The 11831-nt window shown below is 33.9% G+C and overlaps 2 protein-coding genes and 2 pseudogenes across 2 annotated transcripts; 2 read left to right on the forward strand and 2 right to left on the reverse strand.

Annotated features, from left to right (window-relative positions):
* Positions 1 to 445: 445 nt before the first annotated feature.
* LOC120153451 (monothiol glutaredoxin-S1-like) lies at positions 446 to 1343 on the reverse strand. Its single transcript, XM_039165403.1, has one exon. It carries the CDS (start codon positions 1017 to 1019, stop codon positions 711 to 713), a length of 309 nt encoding a protein of 102 aa, XP_039021334.1. The 5' UTR covers positions 1020 to 1343; the 3' UTR covers positions 446 to 710.
* A 271-nt stretch (positions 1344 to 1614) lies between these two features.
* On the reverse strand, positions 1615 to 3963 carry LOC120153449 (annotated as a pseudogene).
* A 2645-nt stretch (positions 3964 to 6608) lies between these two features.
* Positions 6609 to 7055, forward strand: LOC120153452 (annotated as a pseudogene).
* Positions 7056 to 8514: 1459 nt separating this feature from the next.
* Positions 8515 to 9045, forward strand: LOC120153453 (monothiol glutaredoxin-S9-like). The gene has a single exon (XM_039165404.1). It carries the CDS (start codon positions 8638 to 8640, stop codon positions 8941 to 8943), a length of 306 nt encoding a protein of 101 aa, XP_039021335.1. The 5' UTR covers positions 8515 to 8637; the 3' UTR covers positions 8944 to 9045.
* Positions 9046 to 11831: the final 2786 nt, after the last annotated feature.

Below are 11831 nucleotides of genomic sequence, written 5' to 3' on the forward strand. Positions count from 1 at the left end.
TCTGCATATTCTTGAACTGTGAATCTTTTAGGATATATTTCTTCGATAAAAATTATTGAACAATGTATCTTTCAGGATATGTTTCTTTCAATGACACTTGCCGAGTCGAGTCAGTGATTTTCAGTGGATACTGGTGAAGGTTATGATGATTTTGTTAGTGGTTAAAGTTATAATTGATTTAAAACGAGAAAAAAAGAGAAATATTTTGGTGTTATCATTAATAGATAGACAATGAAAATTTTATTAATTGTCACGTCATTTATTGTTAAATTTTTAATTTAAAATAATAATTTATTATTTTTTAAGTCGAGTATCATTTGTAATATTTTATAATAGAGAGATTCAACAAGAAAAAGGAACCATAATCGAGTGACTATTCTATTTGCTTATATTACCTTATTCACACAAAAAAGACTTGCGAGTTCACTAGTTTTGTGGCACTAAAAGAAAAGAAGTGGGAGAAAACAAATGTCGGCTGACTTTTAGTACCAATGTCGAGGCTATTCTCCAATTTTCCTGGCTGACACAGATCGGCGAAGGCTAAACAAAGACAAACCATTCTTTTATTTATACTTTTATATGCAGCACTTGCAATTCCACTCTCAGTGGCTGCTCCTTGCCTTGAACACTTACATTTTTTAAGTTTTGCTCGGAAGTACAAATTACTTTGACTAGTACCAATTTGAGTAGAGAAAATAACTTTTGAGGTTTCACAGCCATATAGCGCCTGCCCTGATGAGCAATGGGACAAGTTGGTTCCTCACTTGCAGGGACATGACTTGGTTAGGACCCCCAATGAGCTGCTGCCCTATGAACACAACCGGTACACCGAGCTTGCACCCCATCTGCTGCAGTGCTCTTTCAATCTGTCCCCCATTCTGAACTTCATCGAGCTCGTATACCGTAGGGTTAGCCCCAAAGCCACTTATCAGAGTCTTGATGGTGTGGCTCATGCAACACGTGGTCCGGCTAAAGATCACCACCGGACTGTCTGCAACCATCCTTGTAATCACTTCCATTGTTATCTAGCAGGGAAGAGTATAGGAAATGGAAGCTCAAAGGACCTTACTGGGAGACTTCTGAAGTTTTAAACTGCTTAGCCCTGATGAGGAACCTAATCACCCTGGATACCCCATTTATACTGTCCATGCACTGGAGTAAAAAAGGAATAAAATAATTCAATAGATCATAACAGTGTGCAAATACACAACATGTGACAATAACTACACTTAAAATGACTTCACTATCCTTAACATACCCAGCATTCAACAATACTAAAAAAATGCAATTGAAGTGTAGGATGCAAATTTAGAACTTCTTAAAAGTACAAATATCTTGTTGATATATGATGCTCTACAAGATTCATCACATGGCCTGCTAATTACTTACATTTCTTAAAGTCATTCGACCTTCCTTGAAGGAGCTGCATGTTTCAAGAATGGGGTATTTTCCTATTTGGTTTCATCTCAGCATCATCATCTCTGCATAGATTTTGGCATTATTATCAAGTCGGAATATATTCACATTTCCAAAACACATTTTTTTAAAGAATTTGCCATCATCTCTCACATTTTCTCATTTACCAAAACATATGCCAAAATACTGCATCAACAATTCAATCAAAACCAAGTTTCAAAAATATAGTTAAGAGCCAAAATTTGCTTGCTCCCTTAAAACATCAAATTGTAGCAAACATGCACATGGAAAGTAACATTCAGCAGATTACTATATTAAGTCTATATGATCAAATTTGGGATGACAGAATTATAGTGCTCCCCAAGCCCATATGCATACTTATGGTATGACAACCTGAGAGTCCCTTCAGATGAAGAAGACCCTCCATCAGATTTGTACTCCTTTCCCCTCCACATCAGGAAAAGATCCCGAAAATATCATGATGTGTTTTCTCAGGCAGTGAGTTAAAGCTCCAAGCTCTAACTGCCCTCCCCATGCAGCAGTCAACTCCACCTCTTTACAGTAGTTCTCGAATCTCTCTGCTAGTGAATCATCAGAATCTCCATCTACCGTATTCTCTGACAGGAAAAAGGAAGAAAATTGGATGTGTGTTTCCTCATATAAGCAGCCGCCATTTCCCGTAGCTCTTGATATGTATAGGAGAAGAACCTCCAGACAGAAGGGCCAGCTGATCTTCGACAGCTCGGTAGAGGCAATGTCCATCCGGCTTTATTTCATTGATTGTGAATCCCAGGGGTTTGAGTTTTCTCTCCAATTTCTCATCTTCAATCATTCTATCACTCACAATGTTGCTCTGCTCTTCTTGAATCCGTTGTTCTCTGGCAGCGTCTTGCTGAGCCCTTTTCTCTCTTCTCTTGGCACCTTTGCTAGGCTTTGGATGATCCTGCTGAGGAGTTACAGACACCCCAGCAATTGCCTTAACTAAATTGTCGATATTGCTTTATCATTTCCATTACTGTATCCTAGTGAAGAAAGCTCTTGAGCTTGTTTTTCCTTGAGTTTAGAAGAGAGCTGAGAGATCTCTTCCTCCACCTGCTTCTTTTTAGCTTTCTGTTCAGCCTTGCTACCCTTTGCTGCTGCCTTTTTCAGGCTGATTTCCTTATTTTGTAGCTCTGATATCTCTTTTCTGGAGAATAGTAGAAAAAATAAGTCACGTAAAGGGAAAATATATATTATTTAAGAAAAGCCCCAACTAACTTGCAATGGGCTAAACACCAGCAAGCAAACAGCAGTTTTTTAAGGGTTTAAGAATCAAATTTGTTAGATCAGGGCATATTAATATTTACATATGAGCCTTACTTCATAATAGCAACTAACCTTATTAAACCATTTACATTGTGCTAGGAAAGAAGCAAGAATAATTAACTAGGTTAAATGTGAAAGCAAGGTACACATCAGTCAACTACCTGAAACCATGAATTAGAATAAAGCTACAGGTATGGTAAGAAATGCATATAGAATATCATTGAATTACCTATGCCTAGAAAGCATTTCATCACGAGTTTCCTGCTTTTGAGATGTGCAGGGCAAACTTTCTTCACATGGTTTGTCATCTACACCTTGAACATCTGCCATCTGAGCACACCTAAAATCACGGTCAATGATAGCATAGAGGAAATGGTAATGTTGAGCTTGGGACTAAGAAAAGAACATCCAAAATCTCACTTATGGATGCAGCTAATATTCAACAATCAAACCAATGTATGCTAGTCTAAGCCACAAGGATGCAGCTAAACAGGTGAAATGGATATCTTTAAACTCGGCTTCCCGAAAGAACATACGGTCAATTTTGCAAACAAAATAGATTATCCATGTATGGACAAGAGAACCGACCGTTTAACCAACATAAGCTTTCTAGATGCTCTTCTAAACTAAACATATAACTCTTCCATTAAACCAAGTTCAAAAACAATCCTTAAACATGCAAGTTTCCTTTTTTGGAACTCTAGAACCATGCAATTGCTACAACAATTCCAATTCAGTAAACGGAGTTTCAGATGTGAGATTGATGATATGATTAAGTAATCAATTAAACAGCACCCTAAATTCAAATTCCCATCAGAAAAGAGAAGAACAAAAAGAACCCACAATTATTCCTTTCAAAACATGAATTAAATTGAAATCAAGAACTAGTAAAAGAAATCACTTCGAATCTTTACGAGTTGAAACAATCCTAGCAATAATGGATGATCAGAAACTCAAAAAGTAAACATTATATTAATAAACAGTCAAAAGCGTGATTAAAATTGGAGCTTAGTTCTACAAATATAATATAAGCAAAACAACTATAACAAGCAATTGGCATTCCTTCGATAATTTATCCTTCAAATTTTATTATAAACTAAAAATAACGGAATTTAGTGATAAAGAGCAAACCTTTGGAATGAAGCACGAAATTCGCTTAAGTGAGCTAGGGTTTACTCGCGTCACAACCTGTAAATCTCGAAGGAAAACAAGAAAGAATAGAAAGCCCATATTTGCTCATTTTATTTAATGTTTATATTAATTATTATATATAATCGTGTTTTTTTCCTTTTGCATATTAATTTTTTATCTTGTTTATAATTATACATGCATTTCTAATAAAAAAAAGTTTTAATCTTTTTTTAAAGATTCAAGATAATATTTTGATTAAGATGATTAATAAATAATCTTCGAAATAGTTGCATATTAATTTTTTATCTTGTTTATAATTACATGCATTTCTAATAAAAAAAGTTTTAATCTTTTTTTAAAGATTCAGATAATATTTTGATTAAGATGATTAATAAAATAATCTTCGAAATAGTTGAAATGCGATAATTTTAACAATTTCATAATAAATAACTCTTACATTCATATTTTAATTTCAAATGAGTCATAATTTAAATCCTTTTCTAAAAACAGAATCAACGTAATTAAGGTATTAATTTTGGACATGTAGCAACGAGAGGGCCAAGTAAGTCATCCCTTTTCATTTGGTTCTCTTGTGCTTATTTCACCTACTGTTGCTATAGTGTGCTGCCCTTTGCATTCTCTGCAAAGACAATTTCATTCATCCATCCAAGTTATAGGGATGGATAAGCCCCCAATATATTCCTCTCTCACTCACAAAGCAAACCTATCCTATATTCAGAAATATTCCCAGCTCTCACTTCTTTAATCTAAATCACTTAACAATCTCAATGCATTTCAAGCTCAATGAAAGTGGATTTTATTCCAGGTTATTTGACTTTCAGAATACACTACAGTGCGCATGTAGTTTTTTTTAATATTTGATATTATTAAAGTGTGATTATTCCAGATAAACTTACGGATTACATTCCCAGAACAAGTTTACTTGTGCGGATATTAATTTCAACTTGTTCATCACTCTCAAATAGGGGTGGGAATAGGTCAGGCCGGCCTACAGGGGCATACAGCCTGACCTACATAAAGTCTGGTCTGACTTGACCTATTTAACCAGGCTCGGACCTTTTTAAAAGCCTATTAATTTAAATAGGTCAGGTTTATGCTTATAAATATATATGTATGTATATGTATATATGCTGAGAAATTTTATTGATTTCTCATGCGTTCGGTGATGCCAAAGCATGGGTAGGGCATGGGCTGTTGTTGGGCATGATTATGTGATTCTGATTTTGCATTATAATTGAAAATGTACACGCAAGTTGCAAAATATTAATATTATAGTATCACGGTGAGGTATTATAGTGTAAGGAACCCAAATATTAATATTAGGTCCTGTACCGATAAGCTTGGAGATCAGTTGGTGCATCATTAATTACTTGATCAATCCACTGGCAGGTTAGTTTGTTTAATTAATATTATAATACATTAAACCAATATTATAATACCTTTTGGTTTTCATGAAAAACTGTGGGTGCGTGCGTATAAACCAATAGTTATTTATCCAAAGCTGGTAATTAAATATTTGTATATTCTTGTTGGCTTTATTTTTAAAATGATACGGACCACGCGCTTAAATCTATGATTATAATGACAAACCTGTCTCTGTCCTAGAGTAAGCAAATTTCAATTTTCAACTTGTCTTCCATTTTTTTAATCTATTACGTCTGTTGAAGTAAAATAGAGAACACAACAAGTAACAAAAATTGTATAACAAACAAAAATCGTATCCTTTTCACTTCAAGCTTTGATAGAGGTAAAACTTCAAAACCTTGCCATTTTTTCTTTCATCTTCTTATTCTTTTAACAAGTTTCATTATGAGTCTTGATTTAGGCACGTTCAGTTGTTCACGTTGGTTTTTTTTTACTTGGTGATGTATGATTTTTATCAATATTTTTTTTGCATGTAGTTATAACTATTATATTTAGATTGCTTTTTCATTATAGAGGCAATGTAATTTTGGGACATCAATTTTAATGGTTCCTCTTGTTGTTGTCCTATGTTGTGTCATGTTTTCATTACGAAGAATCTGTTGAAGCTCTAATTTGTGGTGGAGATTGGTTTCGTCATAAATAATGTGAAGAAAAAAATCAAAGGTTAATATTACTTATTATAATTTTTATAAGTAATATTTAATCATTTTTTAGCAACTTGTTCATTTATTTATGTAGTGTTTTTCAATCCAGTAACTAACATATATGTATTTTTCTTCTTATTTTGAAGGCTGAAAAAGAAGAGATACAAATCACATTGAAGTTTTGATGTACCAGTTCTGTTCAAATGGAATGGAGATGTAGACTTTATTTTTTGTTTGTAATAGTTAATATGTTGGTTTGATAGACTTGGATGATGCTACCTCAAGTATGAGGTTCTCTTTTGTATTGGATTATTTTATATTGATTTCAGTTTATATTAAAAATTAATCAAGTTTAACCTATTAAATTATAGAAGGTGTGTTATTTAAAAAATACTTTTAAAAAGACTATCAAGTCAGGTCAGACTTATAAAGGTCAGACCGAGTCAAATAAAAGCCTTTGACAGGCTACAGGCCAGGCTCAGGCCTACAAAATTCATCGTAGGCCAGGTTCAGGCCTATTAAAGCATGGCCTGGCCTATTCCCACCCTACTCTCAAACAAATCATGGGAGGGTTTTTCTTATCCAAACAAATATCTCAAGGAACTTCCTTCTTTTTATCCTTTTATTGTTTTGCATTAGACAAATGAAATCCAATTCTCTCCATTGGCCTTATAAATAAAGAGTGTCAAATCTCAAAGTCCATGAGAACTAAGCCTTAGCACATATAAACTTCTCCTACACCATTCTCTTTCAACTTTCTTTTGCCTATTCCAGCTGCATTGTTATCTTGTTCGTAATGGATAGAGTACGAGAACTGGCATCGAAGAAGGCCGCCGTGATTTTCACGAAGAGCTCGTGTTGCATGTGCTATAGTATGAAGACACTTTTTTATGAGCTCGGTGCTAGCCCTGCAATTCGTGAGCTCGACAAAGATCCTTATAGGAGAGAAATGGAGAGGGCTCTTAGAGGGTTAGGGTGTGATCCCTGGGTCCCGGCTGTGTTCATTGCGGGAGGTTCGTTGGCTCGTCGAAAGATGTCATATCCCTTCATGTTGATGGATCACTGAAACAAATGCTCATAGATGCAAAGGCCATCTGGTTCTGACAATGATATAAAAACAACTTTGCCTACTCAAAAAATGGCAAACTTATTACTCTACTGCGACAATAATAAACCTAATACCTTGTTGAAAAAGAAAAAACTGTTGTATTAGGGCTTTGCTTCTCTAGAGTTCCTTGAATACATTTTGTACATGTTGCTTTCTTCCATTTCCATGGCATACAAAAACACATCACGAAAATTGCAGACTAAAGAAATGATGCGGCATCTCACTTTCTGGGATTCAATAAAAAAAATAAACATAATTGCATGGCCTTAATCAACCTTAGGATCAGATGGTGTTTAAAAATTTTCTCTATTGAAGAAGTTTTTGTGGCACGATGTTTATGATCGAAAACTTGTCGGCTTACATAAGTCAATCCCCCGTGTCATGAGCTGATTGTTGCAGAATTGAGCTTAAGAATTCTCAAGGATATTGCAGATTTTCGGTGCTTTATATCTTTTTATGGTGTTGATTAAATTTTAAAGAGGAATCAATGGCAGGTTCGTTTTCAAGCTTTGTTGATGATTTTATATATAATTTATACCTATTGATGTGTGTATGGTCTTATCTGAGAGACAGAAAGGTGATGCTGGAACTCTTTATGCCTCCAATCTTATTCCTCCCATCCACAACTTAAAAGGCGAAAAGGGTGTTTTTTTTATAATGCTTGGAAGTTCCTAGATGCATGGATACTCATCCACATGCATAAACATTTGTGTGGTTATGGATATGCATTAACATATGATTTCTTAAATTACTCATGATTTTACAAATATTTACCTTTCCTTTGCCTATTTCATGCATTAGATGCCAAAAAGATAGAGAATATTTCCCACACTCTCAATGCCATTGCGTACGTGTGGTCATTCGCCTTCACAGGCTCACTTGCACATGTTCAAGCACTACCAAAAAGAGCAGCAGCAGCTGTATGCATGAAGTGAAGTGAGCATATCTGTGTGCTCACGTGTAGGAAGAATCATACAAGTTGGGGGCGCAATAGAATGAATTACAGCCTCAGAATGTTCTATTGTTGTAAACTGACAAGCTAAAACACTATTTGATCCTTATTTTGACCATCTTGTTTCGAAATTGTTGATTATATCAGATGGCTATAGGCTTTACAGTCCTCACTTCTTATGGATTTGTTGAGAATGATTTTGATCTAGTTCATGGCCTATTTGAAGTTGAAGGCGCTCTGGCGGGCAGAAAATGATTGCGGTCAGTTCAATAGTGATCGAGTGACAATATTGGTTCTACCTCTTTGATGGTTTTAGTTAGCAAAAATTTGTTTGCCAACTTGTTGAAACCATGGAAACACAGTAGTCCCCATCTCATAAAGTAACTTTATTGGTATTAGCATCTAGGTAAAGGCATGTCCTTTTGAACGTTCTTCAAACTAAGGAATCTTCTACTATATGTTGTCCCTATAAATACTCTCTAGCATGACACTCAAGTTCTAGCAACCTCAAGCTTTGAACCCTTTTCTCCCTTTTCCCAACTTCACCTTCTCCACGAGAAAGTAGTCTTGTTGCCTCGATCGACACTAAAGAACTTTGCACGTAGTAAGCGGACATCATCGGTCCGGACTTTAACATGGACAAGGTGACGAGATTGGCCTCAGATAAAGGGGTAGTGCTATTCAGCAAGAGCTCATGTTGCATGTGTTATGCAGTCACAGTTCTATTTCAAGAGCTTGGGGTAACCCCAACGATTTACGAGATCGACCAAGACTCCGAAGGAAGGGAAATTGAGAAAGCACTTATGAGGTTGGGGTGTAACGAGCCAGTTCCGGCCATCTTCATCGGTGGAAGGCTCATAGGCTCGATGAATGAAGTCATGTCCCTGCATCTAAGTGGAGGACTATTACCTTTGCTAAAGCCCTATCAGACTTTGTGTTAAATTAAGTAATTGATAATCAATAAAATTGGCTCATATCAGCAGTCTCTAGTAAGGTGCATGTGCACTATATCTATGGATTAGCTCTCCAGCAAGCAATAGCAAAATCTGTACGTATTTCTTTAATGAAGTTAAATGTCATATACTTTTCTTGTTTTGAGCTTTGCTTTCAATACAATCCGAATGATTACTGTACGTTGTTCGGATGCTTCACTTTTTGCAATTACGTTATTCTTTATTCATTTTATCGTAATTGTAAAGCTATTTCTATAATAAAAAGACGTAACTTTATATTTACGATTCAGAAAACAAAATTTATGTGCATGTATATAAACATGAATATGTAACAAATATGATATTTATAGTATTAAATTACATCTACAATATTGTGTAATAACCGCATCATATCAGTTTTTAAAATTATCGTGATATTACAATTATACCCATAATTTAATTATATCCATAATTTAATAATATATTAACTTTTATAATATTCGTACTCATGACATCTGCGACTGTAATTATAATTTTATATTTTACGAATACCTTTAAGAAAATGAAGAGTACGGGCATACTCCACATAAAAGAAAAGGTTTAAGAAGAAAGGAAAATCCTGAACTTTATCTCTTGTTTGCTGCCATGGATTCTTTTACTTTATATTAGATAAAGAAAGGTATTACATTCCTTGCAATATTGTTTTTTACAATGGCCATAAATATTGTTTTTACTATTGCTACATTCCATCAATGAGTAAACTAAAAAAGAAAGCAAGCAAGCAATGAAATAATGCTTTGTGTAGATTCCTCCATTGTTAATATGGAGAAACATATGGATTGTATTGAAAGTAAGGCAAAAAGTAGAGTCAATGGAGGGTGGAGTCCTACGATCGGTATCAAACAATATTAGGAACCCATTAACTAGCTTTCTAATTATCAATCTTATCATCAATAACAGATTATAGACCGTTTGACTATTCTTGATTATCATCCAACATTATGTATTTATATTGTTATACGCATAAATATGTAATTTTATGTTAGAGACAAATTTATTATATATTTTAAAATAATTTATAAAATTTTAAGGAGGGTGAAAACAAATTATAAATAGAAAATATCTAAAATATATAGAAATTTAAAATTTTCAAGGGACGAATGTACCCAACCGCCAGCCCTCTTTTTTCCATCTCGACTTATGCATATTGAATATATATAGGGGCATATCCACTTACATCTAGTGTAAAAATTTTAATTTTACACCTTGTTATGATTGTTGGATGAGGGAAATCAAAGGTTGTGATTAACTATTTTTTCTCAATGAATATATTTTCATTTCCTACTGTTATCATAAAATTTTAGTTCTACACTAGGTATAATTGGATTATGTGCCTATTATATATATATATATATAATCCAATTACACAGTGTAATTAGTTTTACACAGATTTAAGACTTTTGGATGAATAAAAATAAAATATTGAGATTAACGGTAGGAAACGAGAATATATACACTGAGAAAAAAGAGAGTTAATCTTAACCTTCTATTTCTACTCATTAAACGGTCTTAAATCTACGTAAAACTAAAAAAATTCTACGTTGTGTAAGTGAATTATAATACCTCGTTTATATATATATATCCAATACTTATCGACCAGCTAGCCCGGTGGATTTCAACTCGTGGTCGTAATCGAATCTATCTTGTCGGTTGTATTCTCTCTTTGCTTTACCAGAACAGCCGGATAGGAGTAGTGCACCAAAACATTTTTCAATAAGTGGAGTATACAAGGAAAGACCTTTAAGCTTCATGGTTGACAGCAGAGGCCATTGGTTTGCTAAATAATAACATTGCAAGGTTGGAACTTCTTTTGGCCCCAAACGACTTACAATTTCTCCATTCATCAGTTACATACCTAAACTTTTAAGTTGACTGAAGGGATTTTGTTTACTTCATAATGATTAAGCGCTGAATGATTCAAATGCTGAATGATTCAGAGGCTCTGTATGAATTAGCTCTGAATGTGACATGCTGATTGATAATAGTTTTGAATCATTTAGAATGTACTTCTATACTAAATCATTCAGCACTGTTTTGCTGAATCAGTCAGCACTGAATCATTCAGAGGTGCGAAACAAACGCGCTGAATGTTGAGCGGTTCAGCATTCAACGCTGAATGGTTCCATTAAGAGGCAAACAAACACCCCTGAATCTTTTAAATATCATATCAAATATTTTATTGAATTTCTAACAACCAATTAATAATGTCTTATATTGGGATTTTGATTCAGTCGAAAGTGTTTCTAATATCGAAAAAGATAAGTCCACTAAAAAATTAAAGAGTTTGAGCTTTAACATGTGGGTTCGACTCCTTCAAACACAAACTCTTTAATTTCTTTGATAAATTTATCTTTTCATATATTCGACATACTTTCGACTCTATGGATATTCCATCAACAAAGTCCCATAGATAAAATCTCAACCAAAAATAATACCAATCAAGTTAAATTTTTTTCTAAATGAAATAAGAAGTTCTTATAATCCTTCAACGCATTCATATTCATATTTTTAAAAATTATATTTTGTTACAAGGAGCAAAAATATATTTATTTATAATTAGACATCACTTTTTTGCATGATTTTGCTAATTATAAAATGATTGATAGATTTAATTTTGGTATCATAAGTTAAGGAAAATAATTTAATAAACTCAACCGACTTAATTGATTAATTATTAAAATAGTACCTCACAAAATGATTTTTTTTCCACTTAAGAAAAGAGTAGAAGTGATATGTTTTTCCTTCTGTTTCCTCATTTAACCAGAAAAACTATAGAAGGAAAGAAAGAAAGAAAGAAAGAAAAGGCAGTTAAAAGAGGGAAATAACTAACAGTAACG

Source organism: Hibiscus syriacus, unplaced genomic scaffold, assembly GCF_006381635.1.
Source record: "Hibiscus syriacus cultivar Baekdansim isolate YM2019G1 unplaced genomic scaffold, ASM638163v2 tig00111100_pilon, whole genome shotgun sequence".
NCBI lineage: Eukaryota > Viridiplantae > Streptophyta > Magnoliopsida > Malvales > Malvaceae > Hibiscus > Hibiscus syriacus.

Bases quoted from the DNA above. Each gene is read 5' to 3' on its own strand.
- LOC120153451 (XM_039165403.1), bottom strand. From the start codon at position 1,019: ATGGAAGTGATTACAAGGATGGTTGCAGACAGTCCGGTGGTGATCTTT.
- LOC120153453 (XM_039165404.1), top strand. From the start codon at position 8,638: ATGGACAAGGTGACGAGATTGGCCTCAGATAAAGGGGTAGTGCTATTC.